General features: G+C 40.3%; 1 protein-coding gene across 2 annotated transcripts in view; it reads left to right on the top strand.

Moving 5' to 3' along the window:
• Positions 1-17,076, top strand: part of FREM3 (FRAS1 related extracellular matrix 3) — a 109,772-nt gene that overhangs the window by 62,209 nt on the left and 30,487 nt on the right. For both annotated transcript variants that reach the window (XM_032332391.1, XM_032332390.1), the window contains exons 6-7: positions 4,530-4,781; positions 16,840-16,989. In XM_032332391.1, the coding sequence (XP_032188282.1) occupies positions 4,530-4,781; positions 16,840-16,989 (402 nt within the window). The remainder of the gene's footprint in view (positions 1-4,529; positions 4,782-16,839; positions 16,990-17,076) is intronic.

Here is a 17,076-nt window from a genome sequence, read left to right as displayed (position 1 = left end):
GAATTCCCTTCTCTAGCCTTATGACATTTGGGGTTTAGGGGTTTTAGAATATTGTTTTTCTTTTATTCTGGCCGTTGGTGATTTTCTTTACTCCTATGAGCACAGAAAAGCCAGAATAACATTTCTTCTGCATATTTTGTGCTGGGAGAGCTTCCCAGAGTACCTAATTAGCCACAGTGCTGGGAACAGTGTCCCAAAGACTCTTCTAGACAGCACTCCCATGCTGCTCCAACTCAGCGTTCCCCACACTTCCTTTCTCTCCACTTGCGTCCCCCACCTGTCCAAGTCACAGACCCTCCCAGCCGTGACATGGACTGTGCCCAGGGCTTCTGACAATGACCTGTCCAACCAGGAGTTAAATGCTGCATTTTTAAAGAAGGTGATTTCCTGTCGTGCTGCCTTATAAAAATCTATACTAAAGAGAATATGTATGTTTAAAATAATGTATAATTAAGTAATATAATAACTAAAGATAATGTGGAGAAGTAAAAATGCTCCATCAGGAGATGGATCTTTGACTCACAGATAAGTCTCCAGGGTGTTCTCTGCCTCAATTTTCTCATTGATAAAATGCCCTTGCCACCCCATAAAGTTATCAAATACCATAATATAGTGATGATTCTATTGCCCTTTAGTATAGTTTCTTGAGAGGGCTTTCTCTGACTTTAAGTATGATCTATGATCTTTATAAAGCAAATGTACTATGTGGCCACAGAAACTGAGCCATATATGCTCTCTATAAAGAAAAAATTGTTTTGTTTTTTTAAAATAACTTCATAGATTCTCAGACTCCCAGTAACAGAGTCTGAGATGGGCGTGGATCGGGTAAAATCTATGCCATCATCATCAACGATGCAGTGGCATGCTGGATCCTGCTAGAAACTGAGGGTAAGAGTCAGTTGTGTATGTCGTCATCCCAAATCTAGGTTCTGACTTCACACTGATATTTACGTGGCAAAAATCGGCAAAGGCTACTTTTTGGTATTTTGTTTATTGGGAGAGCTAGCTGTTAGACGTTACCAGCAAACATTCTTGCTGGTGCTGCTGGAGGGGAGAGGGTAGTTCTTAGGTTAGTATGAAATGAATCCTCAGATCTAACCTTAATTTTGGAGATCTGAACGGTACTCACGAGCCAGTCCATCCTGCCTCATAATCTACCTTCGAAAGCAACAAGAGACCTATTATATGAGAGCCTTCTCTAATGTTCCCTGCAAAAATGCTATAGAACAACACTGGCTGTAAGACTTGAGGCCCAGTTGCTAAAGTGTCTTTTTGAAAACAACCAGGAACACCATTCCTACTCCTTGGACATGCTTCACTATTACATAAGAGATACATACAGACTCTTGCCAAGGACCTGTTCTTATTCCTCAGGTTATAGTTAATGTTTTCGGAACAGAATTTTCTCTCTGAATTCCTGGGAATTCTTAACTTGCTACCAATAAAACAGTGCTTTGATTTAAATTGAAATAAATACCAGTAGTCTCTGTTCTTGACTACTACATATAACTGATCATTGGTTTTCCAAAGTAAAATTTCCAGAATCCTAGGAAGACTGGGTCATTTAGATAAACTGAATTTTTTTTATTAAATGAGAAGTAAATTAGACTCTTTTCTATCAATGCTGGTGTTTTAAAAAATTTTGCTGGGTGGGCCTGGGTGGCTCAGTCAGTTAAGCAGCAGAGCCTTGATTCCAGCTCAGCTCATGATCTCTGGGCCCTGGAATCAAGCCCCAGGCTCTGGCTCCATGCTCAACCAGGAGTCTGCATGAGGTTCTCTCTCTCTCTCTCTCTACCTCTGCCCCTGTGCCCATACACACACACACTCTCTCCCTTTCCAAGAATAAATAAATAAATCTTTTTTTTAACTTGCTAAAAAATGCTGAAATGTACTGTTTTACTTTTTCTTTTAGCAGACTTCCATGGCCAAACGATTTTCAATAAGAGTTATATTTCAGTCTTTCACTGAAGCCGGAAAGCTACCTATTTAAATGAATGTCTCTTTCACCAAGTGGATCAATCAGCTGAAAAAATTGAATGGAAAAGGGGAAAATCCCACTCACTTTTGTTTTATGAACTATGATAAATCATTATTTGACCGTTCACTAGACAAAATACATTGCAAAAAAGATTTAATAAAGATAGTTGCTATTTAGTAAAGATAACATTAGATACTCACTATGCAAGTTCAGTGTGTATCTACTTTTAGTATTTATCCTGAGGAGCTAAATGTGCAGTTTCTGATAAAGTCGTTTTTTCACATCGGCTGTCATATCAACATTCTGCACCCCAGATGACTAGGGGAAAGAAAAAAGTGTATTCTCATGTATCATCCCTTCTAAACTTTGCACTCTTAGAAAAGCATCCTAAAGGGTTGTTTGTTATCTAATCAGATTATTATAAGACTTTATGTCCTTTTTTCCATTTTGTGTGTATATTCTGAAGCTTAAAAAGTCTCCCCAATAGGGTGCCATCATGTCCTGTGAGCATCTTGTCTTGGAGCCACTTACCTCTCTGTTTAACTGGGAAGTGCTTTTCTCTAGTGCTTGTTGATGGCCTTGCCTCTGACATCCTAAGGACCAGCCTGTCCTTCCTGACTTAGCTCAGAAAGCTTTTCAATGCATGGATTTCACAGGATTGAAGCAGGAGGGAACGTCATGAAGGAACAAATTTCAAAACACAGGCTGGCACTGGGACTTGGCTAGCTTCCCCAGAATCTGCTCATCCTCCCCCCCACCCCCTGCCATAGCTATCCATGTCTAGCAGTTCCTGCCCTCTGCCTTTGTAAACAAGTTTTCTTCTCATCAGCCCCTCTGACTCTAACCTTTTTTTAAGTTCCCAGAATAACCAAACAGTCCATTTGTTACTACCTGATAATTCTAAAATTTGTTCTATTGAAAAGTCATCCTGAAACATTTTGTGAGTTAGTGCCCCTCACAGCAAAACCTAGAAAGTCAATTTGGAAAGCATTTTCATTTTTTAACAAGTTGTACGTAGACATGCATGTAGATATCAACTTGTATTTATATTGACTCCCATTAGCGAGAAGACTGTGGACATTGGCATTAGCCCTCAGGTACGCATTTACCACAGCTACAAGAAAGAGAGACCCTTGCAAGACTAGAGTGTCAGTTCGGAGGTTCACTGCTATATCCCCCTGCTTCTCAATAAGAGAAGTGTGGTGAGAAATATTTAGGCTTTCAAAAATTGCTTATTTAATAAATTGAGTTATTTTACAACACTCTTTGTTCTACCTCAATCTGGTCTGCCTAAGTCATTTAGGTTACTGTGACTACTTTCTACTCTTTCAGCTCTCAATCTGTGTGTTGCTATTTTTTTAATACTGCAAAAAAAATGCACTGACTTGAACTCTTAGGATCAAGGTGGGGATTGGAAGATGGTACAGTTACTATGGAAGACAGTACAGAAGTTGCTCAAAAAATCAAAAATAGGGGACGCCTGGGTGGCTCAGTTGGTTGGGCAGCTGCCTTCGGCTCAGGTCATGATCCCGGCGTCCTGGGATCGAGTCCCGCATCGGGATCCTTGCCCCGCAGGGAGCCTGCTTCACCCTGACTCTGCCTTCCACTCTGTCTGCCTGTGCTCACTCTCGCTCGCTCTCTCTCCGACAAATAAATAAATAAAATCTTAAAAAAAAAAAAAAAATCAAAAATAGAACTGTTACATGGTCCAGCAATTCCATTTCTGGGTATATATCCAAAGAAGTTTAAAGCAAAGTTGAAGAGATCTTTGCACACCCTTATTTGTAGCAACATTCATTCACAATAGCCAAGGTGAAGCAACCCAAGTATTCATGGACAAATGGATGGATAGACAAAACGTGGTTTATACACACAATGGACTACTAATCAGTCTTAAAAAAAAAAGGAAGAAAATCCCATCACATGCTACTACATGGATGAAACTTGAGGACACTGTGCTCAATGAAAAAGCCAGTCACCAAAAAAAAAAAAAAAAACTTAATAAAAAAAAAATTCCACTAACATGAAGTACCTATAGTTGACAAATTCATGGTGATTGCCAGAAACTGGGAGTGGGGTGGGGAGAAGGAAATGGAAATTTGTTATTATTTAATGAGCATATAGTTTCCATTTTGCAGCTCTGCCACTGCAGGAAGGGTCTGCACCATGACCACCTCATGGTTCTCTGGTTCTCATCTCTCCACACTTCAGTGTTCCCATCTGTAACATGAACAAATTGAGATAAACCAGGCCTAGGATTTTACGATCCTTCAGTTTATTTAGCCCCTAATCCAAACAGACCTTATTCAATACATACCCTGTTTAGAGACCACTAACTGTGGATCATGTCAAAATACCAGGGTTGGTTCTGAAAGTTTTCTAATTACAATATTAATATCTGTGACTGTCAGAGATAGTTGTGATTTATAAGTTATACAACATTGTGCTCAATGCTATTACCTCAAAAGAGTTTGAAGAACCAGTGGGGAACAGGTTTCCTACTTAATTCCATTTCTTTTCACCTTCTCTGTTCCATCCCATGTTCCTATAGGTTCTGCCACAGGCTCCATTCCTTCCACAGTGTTATCTTTCTCCGACTACATCTCTCGTCCAGAAGGCCACACCAGCATCGTCCACTTTGACAAGGATGAGGTTGAGAAGAGCTGCCGGGTCTTGATCATCGATGACTCCCTCTATGAACAGGAAGAATTCTTTAGCATTTCACTGAGCCTGCCAATGGGAGGGCGACTGGGAGCCCAGTTCCCCACCACCAAGGTGGTTATCCTAGCTGATGGTGGTGATGGTAAGTCCATTTCCTGCTTTCAACTCTTGGCAATAACTGTCTTCTTCTTACACTCTTCTTCTTACACTGTCCTTCAACAGTTGAGAGACAAATCTCACTTAAATTATCTATTAAAGGAATATTTGGTATTCCTCTTTCTCCAAAAGCTGTGAATGGCTTGTCAAATATGTAGATATCACCAGCACCAAAAACAAAATAGCAGTTCAGGGAGATAAAATATCTGTGTATAACTTTACTAGGGAAAAAAAAAAAAAAAAAAGCCTAAGAAATGACCTAAGACTTGAAAAGAAGCCAAGAAGAGGACCAAAGTTTAGTATCTGGTTCCCCAAACAGGACTGCCCACAGGGACCCTCATCTTAGTAGCACAAGGGAGGCGGGGGGTTGCTCACAGCAGGAGGTACGTGAGTTTCAGATGGTACAGGGGTCCCATGGAGCACCCATGTATAGGCACCCAGACTTCTCTTCCTACCCCTATGTGCCAGGGAATTTGGCTCCAATTCCTAGGGACCCCAGCTGAAATTCAGCCAGAGAAGAGGGGGTGTTCCTCACACCTCAACACCAACCCCATACCCCAGATATGGTAAGAAGTAACAAGCTCAGTATGATTTTCCTAGGTCTCCATTGCCCTTTTTACCAGAGGCACTTTCAAAAGAGATAATGTAGGTCAAGCCAGAGGCAGGATCAGACTATTTTATTACTGTCTCAGACTGCTTCATCTCTCAAATGTGCCTCTATCAGGATTGGAGTGGTCATGAGGTGCCGTGTTCAGATCTAGACAAGATTAAAATGACTGCTACCTCAGACCCAAAATTAGGGTGACTGCTTTATGGCTACACACAGAGCTTCTGTAAAACTGAGAGCTGAGCCAAGAGACAGAGTCGGAACTGGAGAGTGCACACACCCTAACTGGTAGAGTAGATGTGTTCCATGTTCTGGGTGACATGATACTTTTCCAGCCACCAGAGAATGAAGGAAAATAGGAGTATGATCAAAGGTTTTTTTTTATTTGTTTGGTCTCTTAAGTGGGTTTATTTGTTGATGTTGTGTCCTATGGACAAAATCTCAGAGTTGTACAACAGACTAATTTGGCTCCATTAAAAGAATAAAAATCATCATGAACGTAGGTCCATTCCAAAACATATTTTCACAAGTATCAAGGGCTAAGGATAAGTATAGACCCTGAGGTCTAGGATTCCTTTATTTTGTACTTTTCTTTTCAAAAATTTCTCCATTAGAATTAAGAGAATGATTGTTTTTCTTCAAATGTATGAATTTTCACTGTATGGAAATTTAGAATTTGTATTATCTTCTTTTCTAAACCAAAAAGTTATTAGGAAGTGTCTACTAAGAATATCAATATGATTATCCAGTTTTTCTGGAAAGAGAAATGTTATTCATAGTCTTAGATGTAAATTATCTCTTGTCGTCCCTAAAGAAGTAAAGGAAAATCTGAGTAAATTTAACTAGTTGAGACTCCTGAAAAATCCAATACCTCAAATCTATTTGATAAATATGAAGGGCAGTCTGAAAGGAAAGAATGATGATATGGTGTTTTGTGGTTTTTGAAGCTCAAATGAAAGACTAGATTCTTTTTAATATCAGGGTTATGATTATGATTAGGACTAGAGCACCTAACTCTTACTGAGAACTAGGGGAAATTTGCTGGCCTGAGTTCCAGAGACGGAGAAGTTCAGGGCAAAACAAGAAGAAAGAGAGAAGGACTTCTTAGATTATTCTACATAATTTTTTTTTCTTAGTAGCTCTTTCCTTTTCCAACCAATTCTCAGTTTTCTCTAGTGAGAAGGACTTCACATGAAAAGATGGAAATCTATAAAAAGAAAGTTTCAAATTCCTTTTCCCTTCACTATGATACCTCTCTCTATTGCCAGAAAGGTGATGTCAGTACAATCTGAGTTTTCTTTGCTGGACCTAGTTATTGTTCCAAGTATACAAGGAAAAATAAAAAAGGGCAGGAGAAAAATGAAATAGAATCAGGAAGTGAAATGCCAAAGTGATGAGAGCCTGCACTGGGAGCTTAGAGACTTGGATCCTGAACCTGGGCACCACTACCAATCCAGGTGACCCTGGAGCTCTTTGCCCCTCAAGCTCTCTAGAGTTCAATTTGCCAATTCATAGAAGAAGGAGGTTTAAATGTGTTGTCTCTAGGGACCCTTCCATCTCTAGAATTTGATGGTTCTTGAAGTCATTTTAAGATGAAGGTTTTAGTTAATTAATACTCCTATCCATAAAATGAAGTATCCTGCAGAAGATTTGAGTATTTTTTAAATATAATTTTTCATGGACTTAGAAGCTTGTGTTAAAATTTTACTCCTAAAAATTCGGATAAAGAACAGAACTAATCATTGAACTTGAATGGTCTTGTGATTCAGGCTATCCATCTTCTATTTCTCCAAGACTTCTCCCAAATAAATAAATTCCTATTATTTGACTCATGATATTTTTTTCCTACTTTGGTGCTAGGAGACCTCCAAAAGTAAAGCTATATAGTTTTCCATGTTTTAACATTTTCCAAGCATAGAATGAGTTACACTTTGATAAGGAAATACATTACAGTCCCATCCACATATTTAGAAAGACATGTTTATTTAAAATCTTCCTGAAAAACTAAAGCAAAATTAAAGAGTAAGATTGACTTTCAATGATTCTCTTTTTTCCCAACAAGAAGTATATTTCCTTCAACCTCTTTACCTAACACTTTCTAAGACTTTATAAAAAAAAAAAAAAAAAAAAAAACAGAATGTACCGTAAAACTACAAACACTAGAAATGGTCATAAATGATGAGACAAACAAGAAAATTCGCAGGTCTCAGCATGGACTACAACTTTGTTGGTGAGCTCAAAACTGAGTTTACTCTTGGAACTTGGACGGAGCTTCCTGACCCACATGTCAATGTTTGTATGTGCAGTAAGACATGAATGGCTGTCAAGGGGTTGGACATGCAAGTTCATTGGTCAGTGTGGTAGGTGGAAAATAGCCCCCAAATGAATCCATGTCCTAATCCCTAAAATTCATTAGTATGTTACCTTACTTGGGAAAGACTGTAGATGGGATTAAATTGAGGATCCTGAGATGGATAGATTAGCCTGGATTATCCAAGTAGGCCCAATATAATCACAAAGGCCTTATAAGAGAGAGGCAGGAGGATCAGTGAGAGAAAAATGTGATGATGGAGCCACAAATATCAGGGCTTGCTTCATTAATTCTCTGCATATCCTGGTAACCCACTTTAGCTACATTTTTCTCTCTCTTTGACTGTGTCATTTATATTTCAAGTAATAAATTTATATCTTTAAGTCATGGTGGCCACCGATACAACAGGTTGACTAATCAAATTCCAGTAGTGAAAGCCAGAAATGCCTGAGATGAATTTTGTTAATGCCACGGCATTATATGAACAACAGAGTCATTATGTGAACAATAAAGTAAGATAAACTAAAGGGGACTAACCTGTAGGGGTAACTGTGCACAGGAACATTGCTAGGTGAATTGGGGAGACCCCGGACCCTGAGGCCTAGGCTTACCCTATCCCAAAGATGTTGCCAAAGGCATGTGGTCTTATCACAAGAGAGAATTCAAGGACAGACACAACACAAGGGATGAGCAACACAAGGAGGAATATTTATTTAAGCAAAATTGCACTCAAGATGCGAGAACAGGCGAAAGAGAGGGACAGAGAGACAGCGGCAGAGAGAGATACACACCCCACAGTTTGGGTTTCTATCTTTTATTGAAACTTGTTAACAAGAGGGGTGGAATATTCGTTACTTGGGGTGGGAATTTCTGGGAAGCAGGGTTTTGTGCCTTATTTGTCTTCCTTATTTGGTCAAGGATTTCCAGCCTGCCTTGTCAGCCATCTTGTGTCTGTCTGGGTTGATCTGACTTCCTGTGCTTTGTTTTGGAGTGCTGCCAGGACTGGCCTCTGACTTTCCCAACAGCTGGGCATGGCTTCCTCTTTGCTGGCCTCCAGGAATCTTATTACACCTAACAGCCTCTAACAGGAATGTGCAAAAATAAATAGAAGTATTAGTATCTGTTTCTTGAAGAAATATTTTCTCTTTGAGTACTGACATATCTCCACTTACTTTTTACTTTAAAACCATAGTATTTTTAAATTTTCCCATGGTTAGAACAGAGAAATTGTGAACTCTCCAACACCAATATTTAAAAAAAAAGGAAAAAAATAGAACAAAAAGGGAAGAAAATCAACATAACGTCCAGTATATGATACAGTTGTTAACTTGTAGTATTATTTGAAATGATTTTAGTAGATACTTAAGCAATTAATTCATTCAAGTAACATTTGCAGTGGCCTACTGTGCACTTAATATAGAACCACAAAGTCATTAAGGTCTTTCTTCTGCCTTCTGTCACATCTGACTTGAACTGTAATTAGACTATTCTCAAACCCATGGAGGCTTTTGAATGGGGGGAAAAATCATGTGCAGAAATAATTGGAAGACTTTTAGTTCAGTATAATCAATCGTAATCACTACACATTTTTCTGAGCCAGTCACTGTTAATAAGTGTTGAATCCAGGAAACCTGCTTTCAGATACTAAAATATTTATTGAAGATTGAACACTTTGCTAAGCTTAAAAATACCCCAACACCCATTCGTTAACATATCTTTTTTCTTAAAGGAGACTCTACATGGGTAGCAACCTTATAAGCAGGAAATCATTTGAAAAGCGTGGGATCGGGGCGCCTGGGTGGCTCAGTGGTTAAGCCGCTGCCTTCGGCTCGGGTCGTGATCCCAGGGTCCTGGGATCAAGCCCCGCATTGGGCTCTCTGCTCAGCAGGGAGCCTGCTTCCTCCTCTCTCTCTCTGCCTGCCTCTCTGCCTACTTACGATTTCTGTCTGTCAAATAAATAAATAAAATCTTTAAAAAAAAAAAAAAAAAAGCGTGGGATCTTAGCAACACCATCAAGCCACAGAAACACCTCTATTCCTGGGAAAATACTGCTAGGGATCCTGGACCCTCAAGGTCCATGGTCAGAATACTCTTCCTTTCAACATGGCTGAAAGGGGGCAGCCTATTCCTTCTTCCTCCAGCTGCTTTCTCTTTTCTGGGTTCCACACAAAGTGAACTTCAGCCAAAACAGTTTTGCTACAGATGTGACCATACTAATCTAGCCACACTCTTCCAAGGCAGCCTGGTGATGTTCCCTTAGCCCAAGACTGACTCTACTGAGTCAGTGCCCTAGGATATCCTAATCTCCTTGGTCAGAATTAATGATATTTCTGAAAAGGCTTTCTGTAAAATTCTAAAGAGTGGCTTCCTCCCCCTTCGGGTCCCCAGCAGGCATTCATTTAGCAGCTGTCCTTGAATGACTACTGTGGGAACTATTTGCACTTTGGTCACTAGAGTAAAGATATTCAGAGGTTTTGCCATTCGTGATGCTAATGGCTCCTTTGAATATTACCACTTCATCTTCTCCTTGAGAAAACATCCACGGTGTTATTAGCATACCTACCACATGATCATAATCTTTTGAAATACTGATGTGAAACAGTAATTCCCCTAATTCAGTTTTAAGCATTAAACTTTTATCAAACTCCAATGTGTATTGTATCTCAGGTAGTAATAAGGTTGTCATTTCAGTCAGGAATAAAAAGTGTCGTACAAAATTGACGATTTGGGGAACTACGGAGGAAAGTGTATGCTCGTTTTCCAGGGTCACGATTTTGTATGTAATTGGCCATAGTCTGGGCACTTATTAAATACCAATAGTGCTTTCTCTATTTAGATGTGTCACGTCCATCATCGTGTATCAAAAGCATGTTTTCATTTAGGCCAACTGGTGACACAGTGTCCGGCAATCTAAAGATGTGCTCAAGTAAGTCGAAGGAAAATGTTCTTTTTTTCTAGTTAGAATTGGGATGAAATGGGTGGTTTGGGGGGTTTTTTGTTGTTGTTGTTGTTTGGTTGGTTTGGAGTTTAGATAATTTTTTTTTTTTAGAGTTTATTTATTTATTTGACAGAGAGTGATCCCAAGTAGGCAGAGGCAGGCAGAGAGAGAGGGGAAGCAGGCTCCCTGCTGAGCAAAGAGCCCGATGCAGTGCTCGATCCCAGGACCCTGAGATCAGAACCTGAGCTGAAGGCAGAGGCTTAACCCACTGAGCCACCCACGTGTCCCTGGATAATTTTTTTTAATGGAAGAATAGTATGTTCCATTAGTTTCACAACACAGTGATCTGACAGCTCTGCGTTGTTATGTTCATCGCCAGCATAGCAGCCATCAGTCACCATACACAGCTATTACAATACTATTGACTATATTCCCTGTGCTTTACCTTTTCAGGGATCCAATATTTTCATTCTGTTTAGCTAGATTCTGAGAAATGTTTTGCTTCCTTAAACAGAGAACAGATATCCCTTGTCAAATGCCAAATATCCCTTGTTAAAAAAGGAATATCTCTGTAAGGGGAACTACTGTGGAGTAATGCTAAGAAAAGAAATCATCCATGAGAACCTGGGTGGCTCAGTGGGTTAAGCCTCTGCCTTCGGCTCAGGTCACGATCTCAGGGTCCTGGGATCGAGCCCCGCATCCATCTCTCTGCTTAGCAGGGAGCCTACTTCCCCCTCTCTCTCTGCCTGCTGTTCTGCCTACTTGTGATCTCTCTCTCTCTCTCTCTCTCTCTGTCAAATAAATAAACAAATAAATCTTAAAAAAAAATAAATAAATAAGGGAAAAGGAAAAAAATCGTACAAAAGAAGAAGCAACATAACCACCCAAGATCTTGGCCCTACCTGCCACAGGAACCCTTATAAAAAACATCAGCACATACCCTCCCTGTACCCCTGGGGATAAAAATATATGTTTATAAAAAATAAAAAATTAAAAACAAAAAAAAAAAAAAAAAAAAAAAACATCAGCTGCATGAGGCCCGACACCAGAGAACACGGCCAATAAGTTAGCTGAATGCACGGCAGGCTTCATATGCATTCACTAGGCTTCAGACTTTAGCTTCCAGGAGCTATACCAGGGTCAGGAGGGAACTGAGGACACTTGTTAATTAGCAAATTATGTCTGTTTTATATATAAACACTTACAACAGGTTTCTGCTTTTCTACCAAGGATGGGGTTTTTTTTTTCCCATTTTTAGCAAGTATTTTGAAAACTTACAATCTGCTACAAAAAGAATTGATGTCCAGTTTCATAGAAGGCTGTTAGTTTCGTCCTGAGGCAATAAGATTTGCATAACATGCATAAAATTTTCCTATAAAGATTGCCAGCTAGATTATTATCTTCATCATTAAAAGGGTAGCTAACAGAATAAGGACAGATTTAAGAAAACATTGTAAAGAAAAATGGTACATAATCCAAGTGTCACTTTGGTGAAATCAGCACATCCAACTTTTTTTTTAAATATGGTTAATACCGTTGCATGGACTAAGATAAACTTCAACACATAAATGTTTTTAAAACTTGAGAGACATATTGTGGTGCTGTAAAACCAGGAACCATTCGGAAGGAAGAGCATCGCTATTGGTAGGACAATTGCCATAGGCTTTACGAGTAGGAAAAATTTATTTCAGGTCTTATTCTTCAACTTGGGTGCCATAGTTCACCTTTTGAAGCTTGCACTTTCATAAGATGTATTTTGGTTATTTTGCACTGATTGCCACTGTGGGCTTGCACGTGTCTTTCTGGATACGCTTGCTGCATTTGACATGGTGACCCCTTATTCTTCTCACTACTCTCTGCTCTTGATTTTCCTGGTTCTATTCCTCTTGTGCTATCAGTTTTGTCCTCCCCTTCCTCCCCCCCGCCCTCCTCCCTCCCTTCTTCCTTCCTTCCTTTCTTTTCATTTCTTTTTTTTTTTTTTTTGTCTCTCTTTTGAGCCCTTTCCCATCTACCAGTTCCCTTAAAGTTTGATGCCCCCACTAAAATTCCCTTTATTCATCCATGTGGAGGATTATATCACCTATTACAGGATTGGCTGCAACTTATGTGCTAAACCGCACAAATCTTATCTCCAGCCCTGACCTGAACTGAACCCCGAATTCACACATTAAAGCCCTCGACCTATCTACTTGGATATCCCATCACATATCATCATCTGACCCTCCCTTACCCCATTACAGACTCTTTGCCCTCCTATATTACCATCTAAGTTATTGACAGTCCCACTCCCACATCCACAGAGCATCCTAGAAGCCCCCTACGTCTAACCACTGGGTGCTGCTCAGGGCACTTAACACATTCTTCTCCCACTGCAATCTTAATACTGGTGCATAGTTCAAACCATGCTCATGTCTTACCTGGATAATTGCAAAAGCTTCCTAATTGGTAACCTTCACTCTTCCTTAAATCTGTGGCTCATACTGAAGTTCGATATATAGAAACAACAACAATAACAACAACAAACCCGACCATATTTCCACTGCTTAAAATTGGTCCCCACATGCTATAGAGTCTAAAGCGTAAAGACTCACCCACTTCAAATGGTCCATGTCCCTGCCGTATCTGGCTTCTACCTTCCTCTCTCACCGATTCCCAACAACTCTTTACTCTCATCGCATACATCACTTAGAAACAAATGCTTGTTTTCCCCCCCCAGACACTGGGCTTCTTCAGTCTTATATGACTTTTCCATATTAACCACTTTGGAACATTCCTCCCACCTTTTCCATTGGTCCATTCTCATTCATCCTTCAGATCTAGCACAGCTTCGTTTCTCTCCGTACTCCTCTGAGCCTTGAGGCTGGTTCCTTCTTTTGTCAAAGCACTCAGGAGCTAACTGACTGAAATGGATGTGGCCGCCCTCTCATACCGAAAACACCTCAACAACAAAAACTGCGTTTTTCTCTACACCCCTAGTAGCTACCACAGTGCTTAGAGCATAGAGAGGATGCTCAGGAGATGCTTCACCAAACAACAAAAAATTGAATTTGACTACATGAAGCCTGATATTAAAGAACTAATATTCACTCACAGGCATCACCTCTTTCTTTTCTAAGAATTCAGAAATCATTCTAGAATTTTTCTAGAGAGTAAGCTTACCAGTATGCTTCTAGATTTTATTGTATTTTCTCTGCTGAGGTAACTGAAAAAATCATTTTCCTAGCTTCCATATTTGGATATCTATCCTGTCCTGAGTGGTTTCTCAAAGTTTACCAATAATGTTCCTGTCACTTCATCTGCAAGTCCCTTTTGTATCTTGTCATGAAATTTCTCTGAATCTGGACATTGAGTTAATATTAAATGATGGTCATGTCTCTTTTGAGAGCTTCACTTCCCAACTTGTCATATTCTTCTTCCTTATTTCCACTAGAAGAGAATTCTCTTTGAAAAGAGATTAAAAACACATTTACGGCTGTGGAATCAATTTAATGTAAGGATGATGTGGTCAAAACATCATACACTCATAAGTGCCCACCCTTAGGGATTACTGCCCCTGTCTCAGTTCTTCAGACAGAGTGAGGCCAAAGAGAACTGGAGATACTACTGGGCAACGCAGAGGAACTGTTTCCTCTATTTCAACAAATCCCCTGATGCTCAAGACACAGAGCATCTCAGAAGAGTTTCATGAACTTTTTCTCTAAGTGACACCATCCTCCTCTTACATCTGGTATCTGACCATATTCATAGAGACTTGATCCATTTTTTTCTCTGCACAGCAGCGTAAGTGACCCAGATGTGTTTTCCCTTTCTTACTTCTTGCCCTTCCCTGATACCATAGAGAATAAGTTCGGTGCTAAAAAACAGATCACTTTGTCCCAACTTTTTAGAAAAGAAAGCCTTTGTAATAAGTTCAAAATATATCAGAAGTGAGTTAAAATTATCTATTTGACAAATTCTTGAGTACTTATATACTAGCCTCTGTATCCCTAAGGGTGTAATGACACTTGGACTATGGTCACTGACCTTGAGAAGCTTGTATCGTTCTAAGAAAAATACAGAACTACGTGTGAGCTTGTTAGCTTTAGCATTTTGACTTTTCCCGGAATTCGTAAATGGAGAGAAGGAGTTCTAAGGAGACCATTTGAGAAGTAACGTGCGTCATGTGCAATATGGAGGACACAGTGAGTGGAGGTCTGGCTTTATCTGGAACATCACAACATAGGAGGCAAGCTGGTTGGCTGCTCTGATGGATGAACAAAAAAGAGGAGCCGCATCAGGATTAGGCAGTATTCCTAGAGTTGATCAAGGTGGCAGGGGTGTTGCCATGGACCAAATGTGAGCCTTGCACACAGGAAAGAACCGGAATAAATTTGTCTTAGGTCTTGCCTAAAAGCGCCATCTAGAGGGGTGAACAGTCCTCAGCAGGAGCATTGCCCATGTTAATGGGTTGAGGGAGGATGAAGTGACCAGCAAGAATAGGGAGGCATCATCCTCATCAAAGAAGCAGCAGATGAGAACTATCCAACTGTGGGAGTGAGGGGTCTCCATAGAACACACAAAAGTGGCCATGAGAAACAGAATCCGTTTTCTCCATCATCTCAGACTAGAGAATGGGATCACCATGAGAACACCCACAAGAAAATACTTCCCTGCTCCTCTTGCCTCTCCCCACTCTTTCCTGTCCCAAGCTCGGAGATATCAGAAACATTCATCAGCAGCAATGGGGAGATGCTGTGAAAGGTCTTGGCAAGAAGAAAAGAGAGGATGCCACCCCCCTTCTCTGAGTGCAGAGAAGGTGAGCCAGTAGCAAGTGTGGCCCATCACGCAGGTATAGAGCTATTCAAAATGTTAGGAAGCTTGGGGTAAAGAAGGCCTGATTTCTTGAGGGAGTTATATACAGCTTCCCAAAGCAGGTAACTCTTACTAACAGTCTTAAAGAATGAGTGGAAATGTGTGAAACTGGCACTTTGGGAAGAGAGTTCCAGCTCAGAGAACATCACCAGCAACAGTGGAGACTCATAAACACATGGTGTATTGGGTACATGGTGAGCCGTTTGATGCAACAGGGCACAGGGCCAGTTGTGGTGGCCAGTGATTCCAGAAAAAATGGACTCCAGTCGGATAAAGAGAGGTCTTGTCCATCATGATAACCCTTTCAGTAAAACTTTCCTCATCATTAAGAGACCTACTAACATACATCCTGAGCAAATAATACTTATTACCTTGGTTTCTACCTTCCACATTTTTTACTTTAACTCAGATGTTTTCTATTGCATTAGGCTTGCAAAGTTGTCATCTCTATGATGTCAACTTTCCGTTTACCATCAAGGGTCATTCCTCTGTGGTGAAGCTGCTTCCTAGTTTTTTCATTTTTTTGCCTCCATATTTCACAGTCTAAACAAACATTTGTTTCAAATCTTTTCATGGCAGCACATCTAGTATAACAGCTAGATTTTGTGCAAGGTTTAAATAGTCATCTAGGTTCATAGGCTACTTTCTGAAACACGGAAAGCTGGATATAAACAGATATCCTTGTAAAAGCCCCAACTTTCTAATTGTCAAACTTCCCCCTCTTCAGGAAATGTACACCGCTACCCCCTCACCTCGCCAAAGTCTGATGCCCACTCTGGCTTCCTTCAAACTTCTCTTTCTGGGGAGTCCCTTCTCTGCTTCCAGGGGAGCTTTCTGGCATCTCAGCTGATGGAACCCTGCCTCCTCCCAGATTTTTGTCCATTCCCTGTGATTAACAAATATCATGAGAAAAGAAAATGGCAGCAGTCTCTGAATTCAGAACCCTGGTCGGACTGTCCCTCAACATAAAGGGCAATTTCTCCTGAGAAAAATCCTTCTAAATTCCCCCACCATCTTTTCCCAAATAATAGCTGACTTGCCTGAGTTACAGCTAGCTGGCCAGTTTTCCCCAATAGGGAAGTTTCTTTATATGACAGAAATCTCTTGAAACAGAAAAATGAACAGAATTCTAACCAACGCTATCTCACTGCACCTCCTGGAGTCAGATTTGTGACACGGTTTGTGTGTATGTGTGTATGTTTTGTTGTTTTTGCCTTGAGCCTGTGGGATCTGTCAAGTCTGATGATTGTGACAAATACTTAGGGTCACAGGAGCCAACAAGATAGTTGGCCTGGAGGGCTGAGGTATTCTTAGTTTGTCTTTTGATGCCTCCCCAGAGCCTACCCTACGCTTTGGGAACACTGAGTATCACGTGGAGGAAAGTGCTGGCTCCGTGGAGATCCATGTCTGGAGGACAGGCCCAGACCTTTCCCACGCGTCGTCTGTCACTGTGCGCTCCAGGAAGACAGAGCCAGCAGCAGCAGAAGGTGAGAGGGCCATTTAAAAATTATATCATTATCAAATATCATTATAATTATATCATTATCATTATCAAATTATATCATTATCAAGAT

This window comes from Mustela erminea, chromosome 2, assembly GCF_009829155.1.
Source record: "Mustela erminea isolate mMusErm1 chromosome 2, mMusErm1.Pri, whole genome shotgun sequence".
Lineage (NCBI taxonomy): Eukaryota > Metazoa > Chordata > Mammalia > Carnivora > Mustelidae > Mustela > Mustela erminea.
The sequence above is the reverse complement of the archived record's forward strand: the minus strand, read 5'-3'. Positions and strand labels throughout refer to the sequence as shown.